The 23,927-nt window shown below is 46.0% G+C and overlaps 2 protein-coding genes and 1 long non-coding RNA gene across 4 annotated transcripts; 1 reads left to right on the forward strand and 2 right to left on the reverse strand.

The window, feature by feature from the left end:
• Positions 1-280: 280 nt before the first annotated feature.
• LOC118668298 (C-C chemokine receptor type 3-like) lies at positions 281-9,319 on the reverse strand. The gene is made up of 2 exons (XM_036333051.1): positions 9,190-9,319; positions 281-1,770 (listed from the first exon to the last, which is right to left on the reverse strand). Exon 2 carries the CDS (start codon positions 1,757-1,759, stop codon positions 689-691), a length of 1,071 nt encoding a protein of 356 aa, XP_036188944.1. The 5' UTR covers positions 1,760-1,770; positions 9,190-9,319; the 3' UTR covers positions 281-688.
• Positions 9,320-14,542: 5,223 nt separating this feature from the next.
• Positions 14,543-23,707, forward strand: LOC118668300 (C-C chemokine receptor type 1-like). Of its 2 annotated transcripts, none has more exons than XM_036333052.1 (2): positions 14,543-14,849; positions 21,274-23,707. In XM_036333052.1, exon 2 carries the CDS (start codon positions 21,339-21,341, stop codon positions 22,404-22,406), a length of 1,068 nt encoding a protein of 355 aa, XP_036188945.1. In that variant the 5' UTR covers positions 14,543-14,849; positions 21,274-21,338; the 3' UTR covers positions 22,407-23,707. The 2 variants fall into 2 exon arrangements, with proteins under 2 accessions (XP_036188945.1, XP_036188946.1); XM_036333053.1 differs by lacking the exon at positions 14,543-14,849 and adding an exon at positions 14,856-15,990.
• Positions 17,099-19,229, reverse strand: LOC118668301. The gene is made up of 2 exons (XR_004971621.1): positions 19,069-19,229; positions 17,099-17,597 (listed from the first exon to the last, which is right to left on the reverse strand). It is a non-coding gene; the product is annotated as an uncharacterized LOC118668301 (long non-coding RNA).
• Positions 23,708-23,927: the final 220 nt, after the last annotated feature.

Below are 23,927 nucleotides of genomic sequence, written 5' to 3' on the forward strand. Positions count from 1 at the left end.
AGTGCATCCTATCTATATCACCTCACACACAGTGGTTGAATGGTTGAATGAACAGTGAGACAGGCATTTAGGAGTACAGTGTCTGTACATTTGAGGGCTAAGAAGTGTCTATGAGCAGGCCCTTTATTCTCTATACTGAAAATGCCAATAGAAAATCAACTCAGTATTAAGAATAGTCAGAGCAGGTGTGGCATACCATTATGTTGCTTGAGAGTACATAGCCATAAACTGTAAAAACAAAACAAAACAAAAACAAACAGAGCCTTTTTATCAAGCAAGGAAAGAGCTAGGCACCTTAAGAAGTAACATAATGGATTTATTGTATTTTGTGAAATACGTTTCATTCATGTCAGTAGCTGGCTGAAGTGAAGATTTAAAATATACAAAGCTTTGCCTGTTTGTAGCTGCATATCCTAACTCTCTAACACGTGCGTTAAAATGTATGTTAACTCTTCACAAGCAAAGCTCTGCTTTTCAGGGTTGACAGTAAGTAAATTGGCCAGCCATTGGCCTCTGGTAATGACTGCGTGGTGCATGGATATACCACAACCATTGTGTCTATATTTTTAATGTCTTCAAGAGCTTTTTCGGTGTTGCACCGGAAGTTCAAAGCACTGATGTCGTTGGCTCCAATGCATTTGCTTCATGTGCCCAGCGCATCTTCTTGAGGCAGTTTCCTGCATCTGACCTAAAATACAGCAGAGAGTTCCTGCTCCCCTGTTGACGGGGACACAGAGCTGGTTCTTTCCAGTTTCTCCCCGGGAAGGAAGAGGTGGCATTTGCCCAGGCGCACCACCACCTGCCTGTGGAAGAAGTGGCGCAGGTGCTTCCGGAACCTCTCCCCGACGAAGGCGTAGATGACGGGGTTGACGCAGCAGTGCGTGTAGGAGATCACCTCCGTCACCTGCAAGGCCACGTCCAGCTGGTTGCTCCGCACGCAGCTGATGTCAAAGAAGATCTCTTGAAAAGCGGAGAGAAGGACCACCAGGTTGTAGGGGGCCCAGAAAATGAAAAAGACCACCATGATGATGAAAATGAGCCGGATGGCCTTGTGCTTTTTCCTGCTGGGGCATCTCATCAGCGTTTTGATGATTCCCGAATAGCAGACCACCATAATGAGCAGGGGCAGAGCCAGGCTCAAGAGGTTCATCCTCACGGCATAGAAATGCTTCCAGGCGTCCTCCTCGTCCTCGGGGTACAGAGAACTACAGAACAGCATTCCGGACTGCTCCTGGGCCTTATGGAAGATAAATTCAGGGAGGGCCACCAGCCCCGCCAGGGCCCACGTAATGACACTGCTTATGATGCCAATAGTGACAGTCCGGGTTCGCAGGGCAAACACGGCATGGACGATGGCCAGGTACCTGTCTAAGGTCAGCAGGATGATGAAAAAGATCTCCCCGTACAAGCCGATGCAGTAAAGCCCCGAGAGCAACTTGCACATACAGTGGCCAAAAACCCACTCATTCCACTTCAGGTAGTGGATCCAGAAGGGCAGCGTGAAGAGGAAGAGCAAGTCGCAGATGGCCAGGTTGAGCAGGTAGATGTTGGTCAGAATGCAGAGGCGCCTGTACTTTGTGAGGATCACCACCACCATCACGTTGCCCAGCAGCCCGACCCCGAACACCAGGGCGTAGAGTGGGGGCAGCAGCTGGGTCCCCAGCATTTGGACGTTGGCTTTGACACATGGTGTGGAGAGCCCATACTCATAGAAGGTGGTCTCTCCCTCCATCTCAGGCCAGACTATTGTGGTTGCCATGTCTCTGGTCCCTGCGGTAGAAGAAGCAGAAACAACCCCACAATTAGGCACGACCACTGTTTCTGAATCCCAGTTGGTTTGTTACTTACCCAACAAAACCACATGTGACAAACAACCTGTGTGTGCAGAGGTACTTCAGTGTGTCCATCAGAGCTGCTATGAGGGAGGAGTCAGCAGTGCCAGATGGGAGATTGGAAAGTCAGCATGACCGCAATGAGAAAGGAGACAGAAAGGCTGTGGGTAGCAGTGAAGACTGGGGATGTTGATTTCTGAAAGCATTTGAAAGAAGTACAAAACAGGAGAGCACAGGCTGGAAAACAATGACAATAACAATAATATCATCGTTATTCCTATTACTGTCACTTTTAAGATAGTTTGCATTTTATGTTTCACGGTTTATATATGACTTTCAAAATCATCTTACCTATTTAAAAACTAAATGCTTTTAATAATAATAGTGATTATTGTTATTACAAAAAATGACCTCTCTCCCTGGCCTCATGATAACGTGCTGGTCACCATCGCTCATGGGGAAATTGAAATTTGACGAAATTTAGTTATTTACCCCAAACTCTCTGAATACAAAAGTTCAGGCTAGCCCTGGCTGGTGTGGCTCAGTTGGTTGGAGTGTCGTCTCATTCAGGTTATGGGTTCGATTCCCAGACAGGGCACATACGCAGGTTTCCTCTTGTTGAGGTGCATACAGGAGGAAACCAATTGATGTTTCTCTCTCACATGGATGTTTCGCTCTCCCTTCTTCTCTCTCTAAAAATCAATGAAAGTGTGTCCTAGCGTGAGGATTAAAAAAAATGTTTTTTTGCCCAGCCGGTGTGGCTCAGTGGTTGAGCATTGACCTATGAACCAGGAGGTCATAGTTCTATTCCCAGTCCAGGCATATGCCCAGGTTTTGGGCTCAATTCCCAGCAGGGTGTGTGCAGGAGGCATCCAATCAATGACTCTCATCATTGATGTGTCTTTCTCCCCTCTCCCTTCCTCTCTGAAATCAATAAAAATCTATTTTTAAAAAAAATATACATATATTTTTAAGTTCAGACTAGATCTTCAGTATCTATGACCAATTTTATCATCACGAGAGTCAAATGCAGTGATTTTTAAGTTTAACTTTTGATGGTGTAGCTATTAGATTTATTACTAACTTTATAACAATTACAGCTATAAGCAGTATTAACCTAAGTTAATTTACCCCCTTTCTGCTCCTCATAATCCTGAGACAAGCCTGTCATGTAGGCCAATGGGATGGATTCCTTATCAGATTTGATATTTTTAAGATCAGGATCCCCAGGGTCAGTGCCTGCTTTTCTTATAATTACAGACTTCACCGGAGAAAGAGGAAAACCAGACAAGGAGGGAGCCCTAGGAAGGACAGTCAATCCCTGCACTATTGCCTCAGAGGAAATTCTGATGACTCAATCCTCTCCGTGCAGAGGATGGGGAAAGACATGAATGCTTAAGTCAGTGGGTGTTTCTCCAGGCAAGTCCTAGAAAAGCAACAACTGGAGCCAATGGCCAGGACTTGTCTTTGCTCCCTGACAGAGCACTGAGCCCCCAAAGATCTGCCCTGCCAGGGGTGTGGGTGGGAGGCACAGCAGCCGACCCTGACCCTTCCTCTCACCAGCTGCAGGCCTGGCACAAGCCCTCACCTCTGAGCCTCATTAGCTCATCTCCAAAATAAGGATCATGATACTGCTTGAGGTTGTGGTAAGGACCAGATGAGACAGTGCACATGAGACCGCATGTGAAACTCAGAACAGCTGTAACATGGGAAAGAAGCAGAAGTGAAAGAAAGGCAACGAGAAGCCATTGCAGATGAAATTAGGGAAATGGGGGCTCTGTGGACCTGTTTGCATGGCTTTGTCCCAGTACATCAGTGACACAGGCAGGTTTTCCAGCTGGAACACGGAGGAATGGCCGATTGATCTGATCTCATCAGCAGTCTAATTCCTAATGGCATAATCCACAGCAGCTGAGAAAAACCCCACATCCTTCTATGTGTTGTGCATTTACAACCACAGAGAGCGTCCCTCTCTGCTTTAATGTCAAAGGAGTAGAGCTGCCCGCTCCAGACAGCAAAGGTGTAGTAACCTCTATTCAGCATTCATTCTTTGTATTTCCTTTCCTTCTCTCCCAGACTGATCTAAAAACAAGACAATTTAAAATTTTTTTCCCTGAAGTTTTGTTCAACTTAAACAAATCACATATCTTTTAAATCACATGTCACTTCCATAAAAACAACATGATCGGTGAGCTAACATTGGGGAACCTTTAGGGGGCGCTAGAGTGCAACACATAGGGGAGCGCACAAGCAGCTTCTAGAGAGTCAAGAGTCCAGAATTACTAGTCACATGGGGGTCAGAAATAGGAAAACTGGCTTCATGTAGTTAGATGCGCTTTTCATCTGTCTACACAGTCCTAGTGAAAATGAATACTTACATCTGAAATAGGAGGTTTGAATTAGGCTTTTAAAAACGGCTTTTTACATTTCAGAAAAATAAGACAACAATAGTAAAGAAACAAACATCAACAATAAAGGAAAGCAAAAAATGAAAGTTGAAAAGCACCCCAAATCTCATCATGCTGAGTTTAGCACTAATATTAACATTTCTCCCTGCGATGTGTACACATGGGTATACACTTTCCCCCCCGAAATGAGATGATGCTGCTGGAGCTGGTTCACTAATTACTCTTCATACAGCTCCACTGGGCAATGCAAATGAAGCCTCTGTAATGTCCAAAACTATTCGGATCTCTGTTACCAGCTTTGCACTCGCTGGGGAGCCAAAAACAGAATTCACAAATTGGAGTCAGAGTGGTTTAAACTTTGCCTGGCAACATATAGAGAAATTAGTAAAACCTAAAGTTGTTGCCAGCTCATAATTTTAGTTTCGTGTCTTCTCTCATTGGTCCTTTCTAAAATGGCAGTGGTGCCCGGCTGACATGGCTCAGTGGATGAGCGTCGACCTATGAATCAGGAGGTCACAGTTCATTTCCCAGTCAGGCCACATGTCTGGTTTGTAGGCTCAGTCCTCAGTGTGGGGTGTGCAGGAAGCAGCCGATCAATGATTCTCTCTCACCATCGATGTTTCTATCTCCCTCTCCCTCTCCCTCCCTCTCTGAAATCAATAAAAAATATATTTTTAAAATACAGGGTTGAGGCAGCCTCGTCCCAACCCTGAGCCTTTTGCTGGCATGTGCTGCAATGGTTTATAGCTAATGGCATCATGATCCATGGATTCTTGGTCTTCCTTGGACACTGTGACCTCCTCCAGGTGAAAGTGTTCCCTTAGCTCTGGCTGGAACCGAGACCCCTCTGTCAATGCCACACCCCACCAGGGTCCTGGCTCAGGTCCTGTGCCCCTTCAGAATGGACAGGCACCCAGGCCTCATACAAACCAGGAACTCTCAAGAGGGCAGACTAGATTTTTTTGCCGCCTGACCTCCTACTTAACTGCTATCCCATGTGGGCAAAGAGGTGAGTTGCAGGGAGACACCCTCTTAGGGTTCTCCCCAATTTATCAGAGTCCTCCGCACACAACAACTCCGGTCAAAGCCTGGCTGGGAAAGATGGGGAACCACAGGTGTGATGGCTTCTTCCCATGACCATTGTCTCTTTTCTCATGATTCCTGGAGGCAGAAGGAGAGGAGCCTCCTCCCCACATTCCTGTCCAGCCAGGTCCAAAGAAATATATATGTTAGGTCCCTGCCCACAGGAGGCAGGCGAAGAGACCTCATTATCATGTTGGGGCCAAGCCGTGTTGCAGTAGAAAATGAGCCCTTTGGGCCTGATATTGGCTTTGAGGTTAAGATCCCATAAGAGGCAATCCAAAGGGGTGCTGGTTCCCCATAATGGGTTGGTGTGGTGGAAAAGGGAATAGGTGACTAAGAAGTTTATCCCGGAGGTTGAGAAGCCTGAAGGGAAGGCGTCCCAACCAGAGAGAAGCCGAAGATTGCTATGTTAGGGCGTCCCACTAACACAGGGTCACCAGGGATCTGGCCCTGGCAGAGTGGACCCTCTTGCCTCGCATGTGAGGACTTTGGTGAGGCAAAAGCTGGCAAATCAGAGGGTCAAGGGAAGTGATGCTTATCAGAAATTTGAGTGGGTGGTGTGGTCTGGAGAAGCCTGCAGTCAGGTGTGGGGGTTCCCACAGGCCCGTGGTTTGGGCACCAAAATGTTCTGCAAGGACAGGAGCCAAGTAAGGGACGTGTTATTATTGCATTCTCTCACAATAAACCATTGTGTGTGGATGTCAGCCCCAAGGGGATGGTTAGGTTCTCTTATGTAGGGTAGAAGTATGCAACATAGGGTCAGGGTGTGGGTGCGCCAGATGGTCAAGCAGAAGGATGGAGGGGAGGGAAGGGAGGAGAGTGCACAGGTCAGTCAGGTGGAGAGGAGCTCTTATCTTGCAGATGCCAGCTGTCTTCCTCAAGCTATGAGAAAAGGCTTATAACAATGTATATTTCAGAAACACGTCTGAGCAGAAGAGATTGGGGGTAGTTCATCCTAACAATATATAGGCAGCCTCCCTTTTCAGTGTGGAATATTTAGCAAACACCTCTCCGTGTTGACAAGCATCGTCTTGTAGTCATAGGTTTAAATTTTAATGAATTTTGCAAAGCTGAATTGAGTATAATCATCTAGTATTTGGAGGCACTTCTTTAGAAAATATATTTAGGTTTAAATGCCATTTTAATGATCACAAAAAAACAAATTTTAATGATGACACTAAAGGTTGCTCCCAGAAACCTGGAGCACCAAGTCAGCATTTAATAAGTTTTAGAAATCTTATATATAACAAGAACCATCAAGCTTTCTTTGATTGAAAGAAATTCCTAGTAGTTCATCTCTTAGGAATTTACCCTAAAAGGGAAAACACAATTGTGAACAAAGGTGTCCATTGTGGCATCGTTTTCATTATAGAAAGAGACAAAGAAATGGAAATGGTCTAAATGTTGGACACATGAAGGATATTCTGAACAAACTGTAGTCCATTTACACAATAGAGTATTTATTATGCAGTCATTATAAGCAGTTCTGAGACCAGGTAGAAACACAGACAAATGTTCATGAAAAATGGAGAGAAAGGACGGTGCCTAAACTGAGATCACAACATGGAACTATGTGTACATATAAAAGGCAATGGACAAAAAGTAAAAATAGTGGTGGCAGGAAAGTGGATGATCATTTTTAAAGTTGTAAAATTTGAAATTTTTCTATATTTCCTTACAATTAAATTGTAACTGAAGGCTAGTGCTTAGAAGCAGTGACCACTGGAAGACTTAGCAAATACCTAAGGTAATTGGGTTGAAACCCTAGGCAAATTACTTGACAAAGGGCTTATTAGTACTCATCAGAACTTGAAACCACGGCGGAGACCTAAGAAACCTGAGGTGGAGGCTATGCTAGATGAAGCATTTGATTTTTGCTTGGAAATGTTAGTGGCTTGCTTCTCCTTTTTGATCTTGGCTGGAGCTGATGTACAACCACCCACACTGGAGACTTACTTTTAACCAATTTGGGATTCTGTGTAAATGGTCACTTTCCATGATTTGCATACAACACTTCTCTTAATGTGATCCAAGTTTACATGCAGGGAGTTTTTTCAAAAACCTCATCACAAGCTAACCTTATGGTCACCTAGAATTACAGATTAGCAGGTGATGGGGTTTTTCAAGTGGTCCAAGATTGTATCCAGAGCACTGTGCTAGATCCCAGGCAAGACATTTAATGCAAACGTTGCCCAAATGAAACGTAGTCAAGAGGAAACCCTACTCAGTGAAGATGAGCGAAGGAGCCAGGGGCATCCACCCTGCAGAAATGGCACTTGGGGAGGAGAGGGAGCAAGGTGCTGGCTGTGGCTGGGGGTGTTCAGCATGATCAGAGGGTTCAGCTTCCTGGCCCCTGGTCCTTCCACCCCCGCCTGTGCCACGGAGAGAGAACCACTGTCTCTTTTCTAGGTATCATGTGTGTTGTCATTGATATCACCCTTGTGAATTATTTTTTATTCTGATAGTTTAAATTTTATATCCTGCATCTAGTTCCATGTGGTTGAAAGTTATTAGAAACTATAATTTGTAATGATTGCAACATATTGTATAGATATTTGTGATTATTTAATCATTGTCTTATTGATGAATGATTGTTTCCAATGTGCACTTTTATAAAAAATGCTGCAATAAACATATTTGCCTGCATTTTTTGTTATTTCCTTAACGTAGATTTCCCAAAGCACCATTTCTACTTGCAGTCCATATTGCTAAGGCTCTTGATGCATTTTGCCAACTTGCTCCCAGAAAGTGTGTAACAATATATTTACTCTTGGGACTAGTAGGTGATGATACCCTTCTCAGCAAGCATCCATCAATACAGAGAAGGTTTAAAAAGTACATAATTATTTTGCCAATTATATGGCCACAGGGATGTCGTTATTGTTGTAACATTTATTTAATTTCTTTTTAAACTGTAATTATTAGTCACGCGTATTTCCTTTTCTATGAATTATCTGTTTGTGCCCTCTACCCTTTTTATTCCACTGGCTATATCTGTTTTTCTCTTATTGAGTCATACAGTGCTTTCTTTCCCCAGCAGAAGTAACTCAGCCTGCATGGTTCAATGTTATCATCACCACCTCTGACAAGAGCTGCAAATGTGTTCCAACTCCTATTGCTTCCATATGCTAAAGACACCATATTCCCGCCTTTCTCCCCCCAAACACTCATCAAATAACACTTAATTTCCATCTCCAGCCACTCCAAGTTTTCCTAGATTAGAAAAGATTTCTATCCCTACCCACCCTTTAACACGGGTTCAGGCAAAGCCGTCAACCTTGTAGATTCAGACAAAAAGACACCAGATCAGTCCACTGATTCATCTAATAGTCTGACTCGGAGTGGATTTTCAATGAAAACGTGAAACAAGTTTTCTTACAAGTCAGTATCAATAAACACAAAACTAGTAAGTGTAACCCTCGTGGAGTGGTCAGTCAGCTTCTCAATTAGTTGAGAATTTAGGAAAGCCTTAGGGAAGGCAACACGGGCACAGTTATGGGCATAGTGACCGAACAGGCATAAAAGGCTGAGTTAGGATGAGTGGGAGGGACAAACGTATCTTGCTGTGAGTGGGAGAAAGACAGGGAAATGGGAGAAAGCAAGAAGATAATGGACATATTTTATAACACACTCTCCCACTTCGGCCCCATGCTACTTACTAAACTGGGGTGGATCTTCCTCCCCTCTGCCTCCCTCATTCAAGAGCACTTCTGGGAGGTATCGCTTCCACCCACCTAGTCCCCTCGCTCCATCTCCTCTTTCCTAGAAACCTGACAGTCTACCTGGAAGTCTCTTTTAAATAAACGGCTTCTTTTGCATTTAGCAAATCCTCCCCCAAATGAAAATGAAAAGAAGACAAGTGGTACCTGCTAATTTAGCAAAGTCCTTTAGGCGTCCAGTGACAGCTTAGGTCTCGCCACTGATGAACTGGCGGTACCATCTGTTCTGAGTTAGGAAGGTGGGAAACAACCCAACTTCCTTTTCTGAACAGGCTACTGTCTCTGGTTTTGCAAGTTTTCAGAAAGATATCAAGTTTGGTGCAGTTCTTGTTTTCAATGATCAATATCGCACACTCAGTTGAGTAATCCGTAACAAGAACGCTGCTGATGTTGAACAGTTCCTAAAGGGTTCTTAAGGGTTCTGCATTTGCTTGGCATTGCTCATTTTTGAGGAAGGGGTAATAATTCTTTTTTTAAAAAAAATATATTTGTATTGATTTCAGGAGAAAGGGAGAGGGGGGGAGAGAGAAACATCAATGATGACAGGGAATCCTTGATCGGCTGCCTCCTGCATGCCCCACACTGGGGATCAAGCCTGCAACCCAGACATGCTCCCTAACCGGGAACCAAACCGTGACTTCCTGGTTCATAGCTTGATGCTCAACCACTGAGCCACACCAGCTGGGCAGGGGTGATGATTCTCGAATAATTATTGCTTTAACCCATGGAGAAGCAGGATAATGAAACAAGATTGGAATTTCCCTGTGCAGGAAGAATGTTGACTAGAGATGTGGTCGGCAAACCGCGGCTCGCGAGCCACATGCAGCTCTTTGGCCCCTTCAGTGTGGCCACGAAGTTTCAATTGCACTGTACGTGCGCGCCCGCACGTGGTATTTTGTGGAAGAGCCACACTCAAGGGGCCGCAGTTTGCCGACCACTGGACTAGAGGATAACTTAATTGTTCTGCAGAGCTCAATAGGCTATTTCAATGAGGCAGGTTGTAGCACAAGGTTTCACAACCCAAGAAAACTGGAGTTCGAGTTTCAGTTGTAGTACCTACAACTGCATGACCTTGGGTTAATCATATAGTCTACCTGGACCTCAGCAGTCTCACCTGTAAACTGGAAATAATAACCACATCACAGGAGTGCTATGGAGCCAACTGGATAAATGTGCAAAAGGGCTAAGCAAGCATGATGTGGGTAGAGTAGCATATGGCATAAGCTTCACAGGGCAGAGCCCAGTGCCTGCTTCTGTGCAGATGAGTGCAGGGGACTTAGCACGGTGCTGGGCACAGAGCCGGTGCTCACCCTACATTCCTGGGAAGAGCTCTGACCATGTTTGGTGCCATTTTTGATGAAATGGCTAAGTGGACAAGTCAATGAAATTCACCACGTGTTTATGAACAGCTGCTAGGTAGGTTGGACTGTGCTATATGCTTCAAATGATGCAGAAAAGATAGGAAGAAAAGACAGACATTCTACCAGGAGGGCATCTGGGCATCCTGGGGCTGCAACTGGAGGGGGCTTAGCAGCCAGCACTCAACCAGCTGTGTCAGCAGAACCCCTGTCAGAGAAGAGGTAGAGGAACTGGAAGCTTCTGGTCTGAAAAAGAGAAGCTAAGAAGTTCTTAGTTATTTTATGTTATTAGAAAATTGGCCTTTGCCATGGGTTATATGAGGCATCCCTGGGTGGAGAGGTTACAAGGGTCTGATTTCTAGCCCCTTGAACAAGAACGGTGTTAGGAGGGTCTCCCAGAAGGGGGGCTGTCTTGGGAGCCCATTTCATTCAGAAATTCAGCTTTAGAAAAAGTTAAAACGGGGGTGACTTCACGTGAGGATAAACACAACCACATACGATTCCTGATAGGAATATGACTCAGGAGTTTGTAGACTCTGGCAGGCCGTGAGGTGACTCCGAGGATCTCGCTTAGGTTCTTCCCACGTGCCCGAAGCTTTCTCCTGGGTCATTTTTGGTATCAAGAGCCTCAGTGTCTTTCAGGTTGTGGCTCCTCTTTAGCTATCACTGGTTAAACTAACAAATCTAGCCAATGTATTTGCTGTCTCTCTTTCTTTTTTTTTAATTCAGCCCAGTTTTTACCCTTCCTTTTTTTCAATACAGACTCCATTACAATTTTAAACCATCTGTAAAGACTGTAGACGATGTCTCTTATGATCCAAGCATTAATGTGATAACTATCAAGATGATGCCTGTGTCCTTAATGGAAGGACTGTTGTGTTCTCTAATCTGCCACACAACACCCTCTACGAGCAATGGCATTATGCTTCTCTCCTACACTGTTTGGAAAACACTCACGGAGGTTCAGAGTACACAAAAGTCTCTGAGAAGTCCTGCAGTGAAGAACCGATTTATATTCTGTTAACCCAGAACGTCCCAAACCTATTCTTAACATTGAAAAAAGTTCTTCTCCAAATAACACCCATTAACATCCCTCAGAACTGGGGTTCCTTCGGAGAACTCTGGGAGATGCTGGCCTCCTGCGTGGCCATCAAGACACAGTTGCAAACTGCTCTCTGGCCCATTCTCTCATTTTGACAGGGGTCTCCACAGCGGCCCCAGGAGGTCGGCAGGGATGCTCTTGCTACCTTGTGTGATAGACGAGGAAATGGAGATTCAGCAAGGACTTGGCAAAAGCCACCAAGAGAGTGACGGGCAGAGCTGAGACGACTTCTCAGGTGCTCTTTTCCACCTGCACTGTACAGCTGTCAGAAGGACAGGTCCCTGCTGTCCTTCAGCTGAAGATGAGGATGACATTGTGACCAAATGTGAAGGCAGGACCCGAACCGTTTTCCCTGAGGTCTACAGGGGCTTGTTCTGTCCTGGTCCTTCCCAAGATGGACAAGTTATTGTTGGTGCTGCTTTCAGGCTACTCATGCTCCTCAGCTCACAGGTATACTAAGTTATATGGAGCAACCTGACCCCAAAACTATTACCCTCCGATCTTCCAGATTCTCAATGTCACATCAACTAAAGCAGGAATCTTTCAGGAGGAAACAACCAAAACAACAGCCAGGACAAAGCAAGCAGCAGTCAGATTAGAACATAGCAGCATGTGAAAAACAAACAAACAACCTTCAGAAGTTATGAAAGGGCCAGAAGTTTCTTGCAGGAGAGCTCAGGTCAACCCCAGCCTTGAGTGTGTGAGAGGAAGTAATTGCCAGAGCAGCAGGGACGAGTGCACAGCTTCCTTTAATTAGACCCATCCTGTCCCAGCTCCTGGGGGCAGGGTCTTGGGGCCTCCCTGGGACAGGAAGGTTGGGCTCAAGCCAACAGCTCCTTCCACTAATCTTTCTCTCAGGAAGTTATTGGAAGGATCTTTGTAGCCAGCAGGGCCAGCCTCTCGCACATTGGTGAAGTGTCTGGGTAGGTAAAGGCATAGGTATCACTTGACCTACCACTAGACAGCTTTCCAAGTGGTTGTACCAATTCAGACTTCCACCAGCAGTGTCTGAGCATTCCAGTCGATCCATGTTAACTTTGCTTCACAGAAGAGGAATGAGACACTTAGGAGCTTAATTAGCATGCCCACAGTCAGTAAAAGGTAGGCCTAGGACAGTGATGGCGAACCTTTTGAGCTCGGCTTGTCAGCATTTTGAAAAACCCTAACTTAACTCTGGTGCTGTGTCACATATAGAAATTTTTTGATATTTGCAACCATAGTAAAACAAAGATTTATATTTTTGATATTTATTTTATATATTTAAATGCCATTTAACAAAGAAAAATCAACCAAAAAAATGAGTTTGCGTGTCACCTCTGACACGCGTGTCATAGGTTCGCCATCACTGGCCTAGGATGTAAATAAAGGACTGTCTGATTTCAGAGGCCCATCACTAACATGCACCCCTCCACATACACCCTATTTTCTGCACAAAGGTGGCAAGTTCCAGGCCGATAGCCATCATTGTCAATCTGTTGCCTTTTTTTTAAAAAAAAAGAAATATTTTATTGATTTTTAACAGAGAGGAAGGGAGAGGGAATAGAGAGTTAGAAACATCGATGAGAGAAAAACATTGATCAGCTGCCTCCTGCACACCCCCTACTGGGGATATGCCCGCAACCAAGGTACGTGCCCTTGACCGGAATCAAACCTGGTACTCTTCAGTCTGCAGGCCGACGCTCTATCCACTGAGCCAAACCGGTTAGGGCTCTGTTACCTTTTTACCTCTCTCTTTCACCATCTATCTGTGGACAGGCTGTCAAAGAGGGGAAACCCAACCCAGCAGTCTCATGGGATGTTCCCAGGAAGGGGACACTGGGGCACCTCATCTAAAATCTTCATTTTTAGAACATTCAAAAAGCAACCATATCTGTTACTTGGTATAAAAGAAAAACAAAGATTCTTTTTAATTGAAATTCTTTAAGTGTGGCCTGGAAATTACTCTGGAAGGAAATAAATAGAGGTTTCCTTCAAACACCTGGAAAACTGTAATTAAATACATTAGGCCTCATATAGAAAGCTAAACAGTTTGTGTTTTTGCCTCCCCGACAAAGTTTATGTAAAGTTACTCAAAAACTAATTGCAAAAATTTAATTAATGTCATTTACTGTCCATAACCTAGGACAAGTAAAGTTTAAAAAAAAAAACAAACTTTAATTAGCCAATTTAAATTAATTTGAAATAAAGTAAATAGGAAGAAAAATAAAGTCTTCATTTTTACAGATGAGGAAACTGAGCCTTGAAAAACTGAGCATTTTCAAAGCACGTTCAGGTTTATGTTTCTGCATGGCACTTTGGGGCGGACTGTGAGAAAGGCTAATGGGGACAGAAAAGCAGATGGAAACTGAGATAGACTCCAGCACAGAGCAGGTATTGGTAGCTGTGGAGAGAATCGTGATAAGCATCACTTATCAGACATTTTCCCTTGTGCCCCTGGCATTTTTCACACAAGAAGACCTCGTGCATCCTCCTATGAGCCTCAGCATTCAATATTCTCATTTGATGGCGGGAGAACCAAGACTTAGAAAGGCTAGTGATCTGCCCATGTCTCAAGCGGAGAGCTGGGATTTGAACTTGGCCTGTGTTGGACCATTGCAAGAAACAGGAGCCCGGACTCAGAAGAGGTGGCCAAACTCTATCCTATAGACCCGTATTCACTTCAGGCTGGAGGCTCCTCTAGGTAAAATCAACTCTGGGGGATTTTGAGGGTGGTGGTGGGGGAGGGCGCAAACTGGGGAGAAGAGAGGGACAGTGAGCAGTCAGAAGTGCAGAATGTAGGGGACACCAAAGAGAAGCTGCTGCCTCTCTAGTAGCCAGGTCATTTTGAGGAACAAAGGACTCAGTGTTCCGGTTTAAATCCTCCCACTTACAGTCTTTATTTTTTTAAAAAAAGAGGCTACTCACTGACCACAGGAACTCCACGCCCTGCATCTGCCTATCCCTCCATTTTCAGGCCTCAATTGCTCCACAAGTTCTGGGAACACCTCATTGCCCCTCCTTCGCCCAACTCAACTCCACCCCACTCCACCCTACCCAATCCCTTTAAGACAGAGCTCTCCAGGGAGAAGTGCAGTCAAGTGACCAAAAAAAAAAATCCTTTTAGTGAACTCAGCTCCAGGAACTGGCCACCGGTGGGCATTGTGGCCATTCATGGACACCCAACTTTACAAAAAGAAGAATATTTTCCCTTTCTTATTCTGAACACCTGAGCACCCCAGAATCCTATCTCCATCATTACATAGGAAGCTAAGGACTTCCTACTCTATCAGGACCTTGAACCTTGCAAACAGAGACTCTGAAAAGCTCTAGAAACAAAGACTTCGTGGACAAAATCCCTTGATGCCAGAGTAAGTGGCACCTATCTTTTCTATCTTGTCAGTTTCTGTGTAGGGCAATCTGATTTGAATACATGCAGGCAGCTGGGCAGGACTGTGGTCCTGCTCACGTTGCAGGGGATCATTGCTTTATCTATCTCCACAAAGAGGAGCGGGGGAGGGATTCTTCGAGGACCAGGCAGATGTCTGAGTAGCCTGTTGATGCATTTGTAAGGCAGTGAATTGTGTAGCCATACCGAGAGTGGGTGGATTTATAAGACTGGGTACTCATACATAAAATAGGTTTTCATTTTTGCTAAATAAGGGAAGCTTCCTTGAATGATAGGTTGTTGGCTACTGATTTAAAAAGTCAGCCCAGTATTAAGGGACAAGGGGCACTTTCTGTGGAAGGCTATTCAAGAAGAAATTACTTGCCAAGTTTCCCCCGTGTAAATGAAAGCCATACATGTTGTATGAAGTCATTGTAGCAAGAGGGAGGTAGGAATTAGAAAAGCCTCTGTAGGTGCAAGGACGCTCTGGTAGTGAACGAACTTCTTAAGAAGACTAGAACCAGGGATCCTCAAAGTCAGACAGTGGGCTGAGCTTGAAGGAGGTAGAATTTCACCCACCTGAAGGCAGGGAGTTGGCCAGATGACTTCTTGGGATGCATCTATTCTGTTTTACTAACAAAGAGGCAGCAGAAGTTTGTTCCGAAGATAGAGGGGCATGGAGGCTGCTTGGAGGTATCTACTTCAACTGTTCCTCCGTATCTGGAGGGTCTCAGATTTCCAGAGTTAGAAGTTCCCAGAAGTTTGCAAAACCTGCCACCAGGCTGTGTGCCACTCATTGACTTTTTAGTCCCCACTCTGACTAGCAGGACAACTCTTGGCTATTGAGACTGGGGGGCGGAGGTGGGGGGAGGGGTGATGTGCTGCTAAATATTTCATAATGGGTTCTCCTGAAAAGAGCCTTGATTTCTAGTCTTGCCAATTTCCACGTGTAAATATTCCCACTACGGTTGATTTCAAGCTACTAAATGCTGAATGTGGAGTTGGGAGGACATGCAAGCAGTTGGTTCTTGTGAGCCAGGATAAGCCAGCTGCACACCACCAGGCCTGGTGTCTTTACCCTCGCAGACTGCCCTTTCTCTGCTCAGAGACTCATCAATTCCCAGGTAGGAGGATAATGGCATTGAAAGGTTCCTGGCTCCAGGGCCAGAAATGACCACTGTGTAATGAGCTTGGGGCAGACTTTTACAGCTAAGACATGGCTGTAGGTTGGATGGCAACAGGGTCCTTGGTTTCTCCTCCAAGGCCCCACCCCAGCCCATCTCCCTTTGGGAGTGAAAGGTTTGGAGTGGGCCGGGGTCGAGCACCTATGACATGAAGCCATCATGTATCAAAAGAACTTTTATTTCAGGCGTCTGGGTGCAGGTGGGCTGAATCCGAAAAAAGGAGTCAGCCTTGACTGAAGGAAGGCTTTTGTCAGCTATTGCTGGCTGCAGGCAGTTTCTGTTGGCATAAGGGTCCGGTCCTTCAGTCTCCCATTGCCAGGTGTCCTCTGGTTATCTAAGCTATACGGTGCTCAAGGCTGCAAACTTCTTGCAAGATATCTGCTAAGCACAATAAGTTTCTTCTGCCCCGTTTTATTCTCTTTAACCCTTTCAGGGAGCAGTGTGTCCTGGAGTTACTACATGGTGCCCACAAGTTGGGAAAACAGGGAGTTGGAGGTTGGGGGTATGGAGATGACTCTGTTTAAATAGTATCTGACAATGCTGGCTCAACGTGCCTTCGCCTTGACCAAAATTCCCCCCCAAAACTGGGCTCATGGGGTCAGTCTTGCACTAGTTGCTCTTTGTGCTTCCAAAGCGCTTGTTGCTTCCGCTGTAAACCCACTGGGCCCCGAAATGCTGACTGTTGAGCTGATCTGCCAGCACTGGCAGTGGCAGCAGAAATCAGAAATTGTTGACACAGCTTTGTTAGTGACTGCCGGCCTGGGTTTCTCCAGAAAGAGGGCTAATTATTCAATCAAGGGGCAAGTCCAAAGGTGGAGGAGTGAGCCAGAGGAATGGATTTGGCAGGAAATAACAGCCCCCAAGCTGGGGTGCCCAACACCCCCCATCTGCATTAATTTCCAATGGTCACTGCAGAAGTGTAAATTTCTAAGCAAGAAGGAAGCATTCATTGAGCAGTGTAGAAGGAAGAGCACTAGAGATTCCAGATTGAAGATGGGGATTCTGATATTGTTAGGGTCACCGAAGGAGGAATGCATGAGGCCGAAGGTGGTAAAAAAAATTGTAAATTTATTAGGTCATCTGGAAACCAGATGGTCTGAGCCCCCAGATAACATCCCTGACTCAGGGATGGGAAGTCAGAGATTTTAAAGGACTCTAGATGGGCTTTTTCAGCATGGAATTCTCTGGGTGGGTCCAGATCCTGGGCAAGTCCGGAGGGGAAAGTTACTGGTTTTAGCAAATAGAATGTGGTCTAAGCGAAAGGGAATGTCAGTTTCAAAATGATCTAAAGGTCAGTTTCCCGGGGGAAGAGTATCAATTCGATTATTTTATCAGACCTAACATTCCAGCCTTTTTGTTTTATGGAATAGGGACAGATGTCATTTCCTCCATAGTTATTTTCCGCTGAGAGGGGACATCGAGATCAAAAGGGGATGGACTTTGATAGCAGTCGGCTGGAACACTGTACAGATGCCTTTTGGTTGGAGTGAGGGGTTGCCGCAGCATGATTCCCTGAGAGACTGGTTGGCGAAGGCTCAAAGGGGGTCCTAAAGGAAAGATGAAAAATAGTACAGAATACAGGGGTCAAAAACATGGATGAGCAATAGGAATGTTAATGGTCCTATGAAGGGAAGTAGCCAGGTATACCAATTTATATTTTTTAGCCAGTAGTCCCATGAAGTTGACTGACCTCTAATCTTTGTGGCCCTTTCTGTTAGTTTTTGGATGGCATCCCTGACTAGGCCAGACTAATTGACGTAAAAACAGCATTCTTCTTCAAGAAAGAGGTGTGGTTAGGAGGTGTAGTCCGCTCCGATTTTGGAAGGTGACAGCTGCTAGTGAATCTATCTGATCCTGAATTTGAACTAAATTTTTGGCAATGTCATCTAGGCTTTCTTGTAGGTCCTGAGACAGGAGTTCAAAATATGATAGAGCAGTGGTTAAGCCCGCTATGCCAGTTCCAGCACCTGCTGAGATACCATGGGTTATGAGGAGAGCGATCATTTGCACTGCCCTTTTGTGTTGGATATGATGGGTTATTGGGACAGGTAAGACTAATTATTAGGGGCTATGTCTCGTTGGGTGAGAGAGAGACTAGAGTACAGGTTCCTGTCCAGTTGATTGTCCCTGTTTTGAGTAGAACTCTGTCTCCTGTTAAGAAGGAATGTAGAAAAAAAAAAATCTCTAGCACATGCCAGATCATTAATTACAGTCAGTGTTTGATTAGGATGCCGGGTGGAGTTTATATGTGATACCCAAGGCTGAGGAAACCTGTTGAGTGACTTGGGAGGTGAAAGCTGATCCTGAGGCTGCCACAGTGTCACTTGTCTGGTTTTGCTGCTTTTCTGGGCCTGAAGGCTTAGATGTTATTTTTAGGGAGGAAAAGGTCAGGGGTCCAAACTGCCTGACTAGTGATAGGGAAGGGGAGGATAGGTTACCCTGGGGGCAAGGTTCTTGTTTTCCCAGTTTTGTCCAGAGCTTTCTGCCCTGGTGAGTTTCTGTACCTGTCCCATCGTCCTTGCTCTGGGGGGCTCTCTAACATTTCCCTCCTCAAGGATTTTTTGGCACTGAATTTTTTTCCTTCAAAGCTCTCTGTCAAAGGGACGATGAGGCGGTTGTGTTACAAAAGAAAATGAGGTGCTTGGGCCTGATCTGCTCCGTGAATTTAAGGTGGTCAAGATTTTTAAGGAGATAGCCAAGAGAGGTCATTTTAGGGGATGCGGAGGGAGTGTTCCCCATGATAAGGAGAATTAGTGTGGCCCATGAGAGAGGAAGGGTGAGTGACAGACCATAAGTCCAAAGGTGACTATTTAGGGCAGACATCCCTACCACTATACAAATCACCAGGAGAAACAAGGGTGACCCTCCAGATGGGGCATCCCCAGTTTAGAAGGACCTGAGGCTGTACGGCCAAGGAGTCTTCTGGCCTAGCTCTAGGACTTTCGAGAAGAGAGACTTTTGCAAAGCCAGTGAGAGTAAGTGGACAGAAGACTCGAGATGAGGAAAATATTCACTCACCTAGAGAAGATTAGCCGGTGTGGGGTGGAGGGTCAGCAATGAGAAGGAGAGGTTCCCGATCTGGTGTCCTCATTGTCTGGTTTGGGAGGAACCATAAGGAAGGAGGGCCCTTAATTGAGTCCAATGATCATGTCACTCTAGTAGAATTGGAAGTAAGCCCAGGACGAGCTGCCACTGCCTACCTCTCTCTGAGGAGCAAACTTGGGGTGACCAAAGCCGGGGCAATGGCTCCCATTCCCCAGGGAATCCTCCTGGCACCAAATGTTAGGGTCACTGAAGGAGGTATGCACAAGGCCGAAAGTGGTAAATAATTATAAATTTATTAGTTCATCTAATAAACCAGATGGGCTGAGCCCCCAGATGGCATCAGCACCTAGGGATGGGGAGTCAGAGATCTTAAAGGACTCTAGGCGGGCTTTTTTGGCAGGGAATTCTCTGTGCAGGTCCGGATCCTGGGCAAGTCCGGAGGGGAAAGTTACTGGTCTTAGCACATGGAATGTGGTCTAAGTGAAAGGAAATGTCAGTTTCGAAATGATCTAAAGGTCAGTTTCCCAGGGAGGGGATATCGATTCGATTATTTGATCAGACCTAACAAATATAGGTGCCACCTACTTTATTGACTAGTGTTTAAGTCGAAGCAATTCAGATTGGCGGCAACATATTGAAAATTTCAAAGCACAGTTCATATGAGAGGGGCTGTTGTGTTTATCATTGTCAAGCAGAATTAACTTTCTAGATTTACTACATAGAGATGGGGGGCTGGGCGTAGGAGGACATCAGCCAGAATAGGATTGCAGCCTGGGACACTTCTGGTGGCAACAGGCCTCAGGGAAAGAAGTCCCCTAATACTTACTAAGGTCCTAGTAAGTGCCAGGGTGGCTTTTCTCATACTTTACCTTACAGTAGCCCTTCAAGGTAACTGTTACTTTCCCACACTACAGGTGAGGAACTGAGGCTCAGGGAGGTAGATTAACTTCTTCAGGGTCACACAGCTGGTCAGTTACACCAAAGCCCATGCTCCCTTTGGGGAGGTGCCTTCAGTAAGTGGTCAGAAAGAATTGAAAAGGAGGGTTAAAATGCCGGAGTTGAGGAGTCCTGTAATAGCAAGCTATCGTTTTGTTTGTGTTTGTTTTTGCTTGTTTCAAGGCAACCTTGGGTAAAAATATTTAAAAGCTTATTTCAGCGGAACTGCAGCGTCCATCTGGTTGTTGTGTAACACCTCCTGGCTTGAGGCTGTTCTGAGCTCTTCCTCCTCAGAAGCTCCTCTTCTCTGGCCAGGTTGCCCCACTCCCCCCAGCCTGAACTTTCCTCTGAATCCTTACAGCTCTCACGGGAGGCCTACAGTTACTGTAGACCTGCCTATGCCCCATCAGGGCCGTGTAATGTGGGCCAGGCTGAGCTCACCCTGGTGTCCCTGATGCCTTCTATGAAGAGACGGGGTTGGCTTCCTAGAATTTCACTATGGCAGCACTACTGGGGTTTGGGTGGGATAATTTCTGCCCTGTAGCACATCCTTGGCCCTGCCTAACAAATGACAGGAGCATCCCTAGTCTTTGTGACAACCAAAAAAGATCAAACGTCTACACATCTTCACATGCTCCCCACACCCTATGTCACTCCAGCTGAGAAACTTTTTAGCCCCAAAAGCCATGAAGACCCATTGGTTAGTTTTTGACTCTCAGCCAGGACTGTTTTCTTTCCCATGTCCGTCTGTGGACTCCAAAGTGCAAGGTCATTGCTCTGTGATTGGAGGCAGTGGTTTCAGGGATGGGCACCGGGTTGGAGCTCCAGCTCTCATTCTCACCAGATATGTGCCGTAACCACTTGGGAATTCTGTGACATCGCTTCTAAAATGGGGAACAATAATGGTACCCCTCCAGGCTTGTTTAACACCAAGTCCAATGCCAAGTGCATAGGAAACATGAGGGAAGCATTAGTGATGAAGAATGTGGGGAGGTCTCCCTTTGTCTGGGTTCTCCATCCATCGGACTCTTCCTTCACAATGCTCATTGCCAAAGTAATTGAATTCATGACTTGTGCACTCAGTTGTTTACTAGCCCTTTCCCCTCCATTAAACTGTAGTTTCCACGAGGGCAGAGAGGACCTGGGTCCCCCTTGCTCAACGTTGGGTCCCAGGGCGTGGTGCACAGGAGTTGTCAAGTGGTTGAGGACATATAATCACTGCCTTGTCTTTGTTGTCCATAGCCTGCTGCCTTTGACAGCAAAGTAAATACAGAAACCATCTTCCTGGACCCAGGGGAGAAGCCAGCATGGAAACGTCAACCACTCCAAAGTTCGATGATGTGACCACAGAATATGACTATGGGGACTCAACCCCATGCCAAAAAGGAGAGGTGAGGGCTTTTGGGTCTCAGCTGCTGCCCCCCTTGTACTCCCTAGTATTTGTCATTGGCCTTGTTGGCAACATCCTGGTGGTCCTGGTCCTCATGCAGTACAAGAGGCTCAAGAGCATGACCAGCATCTACCTTCTCAACCTGGCCGTGTCTGACCTGCTCTTCCTCTTCACGCTGCCCTTCTGGGTTGACTACAATCTGAAGGATACCTGGAGGTTCAGCGAAGGCACATGTAAGTTGCTGTCGGGGCTTTACTACATAGGCCTGTACAGTGAGATCTTTTTCATGATCCTGCTGACCATCGACAGGTACCTGGCCATTGTCCATGCCGTGTTCTCTCTGCGGGCCCGGACTGTCACCTTTGGTATCATCACCAGCCTCATCACCTGGGTCCTGGCCATCCTGGCTGCCGTCCCAGGCTTCTACTTTTCTAAGATCCAGAAAGAGATCAGTCATTACACCTGCAGCCTTCATTTCCCTCACCAGCACCTAAAACAGTGGCAACAGTTCCAGGCTCTGAAACTGAACTTCCTGGGGCTGATTCTGCCCCTGGTGATCATGATCGTCTGCTACACAGGAATTATAAAGATTCTGCTCAGACGTCCCAATGAGAAGAAGTCCAGAGCCGTCCGCCTGATTTTTGTCATCATGATCCTCTTCTTTCTCTTTTGGACCCCCTACAACCTGACTATACTTATTTCTGCTTTTCAAGGCGTCTTTTTGGTTGATGAGTGTAAGCAGAGCAAACAGCTGGACCTGGCCATCCAGGTGACGGAGGTGATCGCCTACACGCACTGCTGCATCAACCCCATCATCTATGTCTTTGTGGGTGAGAGGTTCCGCAAGTACCTGCGCCAGCTGTTCCACAGTCTCCTGGCCGTGCCCCTGGCCAAATGGCTCCCCTTCCTCCGCACCGAGAGTCTGGAGAGGACCAGCTCCATGTCCCCCTCCACCGCGGAGCAGGAGCTTTCTAATGGGTTCTGACTAAGGCCCCTGCAAGAGGGGCCTGGCAGGCCCGCTGGTGGAGAGGAGGCAACTGGGCTGTCCCCGCCAAACCTGGACCATAGGCACAGCGTGGAAAGACGGACAGTCCCTAGGGTTGAGGTGGTCTAGACTAAATCACCTCTGGGGCTTGAGTCTTCTCCATGAACTTCTCCCTGGAAATGAATGAGTGAACTGGAGAACATTCCAGAAGACTAGACAAAGGGTGCCAGTGCAGGGCGTGGGCCCAAACAGGGTTTCAGATTTGTGAACATTCACATTTGTAAACAAAGCCACTGAGCATCCCCTCTCCTCTGTCCCCAGCACCAATGAACTTGCAGATAGTGATTTCCCACCGTTGACCTGGCTCAGAGGCTGGAGCCATTCAGGAGCCAGCAGCTGCCTCCACTGCAACCCCCACCCCACTGCAGGGTCTGGGCTCCTGGAAACCCTGAGAAACATAGAACTTGTGATGGAAGAACTTGAGATCTAATGGGAAATAGGATTGGGAAACTGATGTTGGCAGTGGAACTTCCCTTAACGATGATTTTTGTATCCACAAATAACAGTTCAGGCAGTGGTCTCCACACAGACCATGTGGGTAATGTGTGTACTTGTGGAAACAGCCATAGAAGGGAGGGAGTCATTATTCCCATGACCATTCCTTTCTTTCTGAATATTTCTGGAATCTTCCTTCCCTGTCAGTCAGGTGCTGGGGCAGGAGATTCCGATGGCTTTATGGCAGAAATTACTAACAGGCCAAAGGAGACTGGCTTCCTTTTCTTCCTCTGGATCTCTGGCTCCCACCTTGCGCCCATCATCAGAAAAACGACCAGTGTGTGAGCTGATGGCGTTGAGGCTGGAAGACAGGAGACTGTCCACAGGCAGCATGGGGTGGGGACTCTGTCTTGATGTAGGAGGTTGAGAGGGCCCTAAACTCAAACTTATTTATCCTAAATGTCTCTAACACTTCACCGTTCACCAAGCACCTCCCATTTATCATAGCTCTGTTTCTAAGATTTGTATTTCCTTAAAAATCCTTTTCCAATAACAAAAATTGTTTCTAGAAATGCTTTAAAATGCAAAGGGGGAAAAACTCAGACATCAAAATCACCCACAAATCCCACTGCCTATAGGCAACCACTGCACGTTTTTTTGTATACTTTCTTTTCATTTGTTTTTTCTCTGGCGCATGTTTATGATTATAACAAAGATGGACTTCGGTACTCACCTTTCTGCTTGTTGTTTTTAAGTAGTAGTATGTGCGATTGCTCTTCCAAGTCAATAAATTATCTCAAAGCTTTGTTTTGGTGCCTGCACTGAATTCTATGGAACAGATACACTTGAACTTGCCCATTTTCCCCATTTTTGCTTGCGCAAATCAATTCAATCCCACGTGGCAACTGAGGACCTGCTCCAGTCAAAGCAAACCCTGGGAGACACAGGTACAGGATGGAGGTCTGTTCTCGAAGAACCTTCTGCTCAGTGAGGTGGACAGACACAGGGACACCAACAGAGCCCAGA

The sequence above is a fragment of the Myotis myotis genome, unplaced genomic scaffold (genome assembly GCF_014108235.1).
Source record: "Myotis myotis isolate mMyoMyo1 unplaced genomic scaffold, mMyoMyo1.p scaffold_m19_p_13, whole genome shotgun sequence".
Lineage (NCBI taxonomy): Eukaryota > Metazoa > Chordata > Mammalia > Chiroptera > Vespertilionidae > Myotis > Myotis myotis.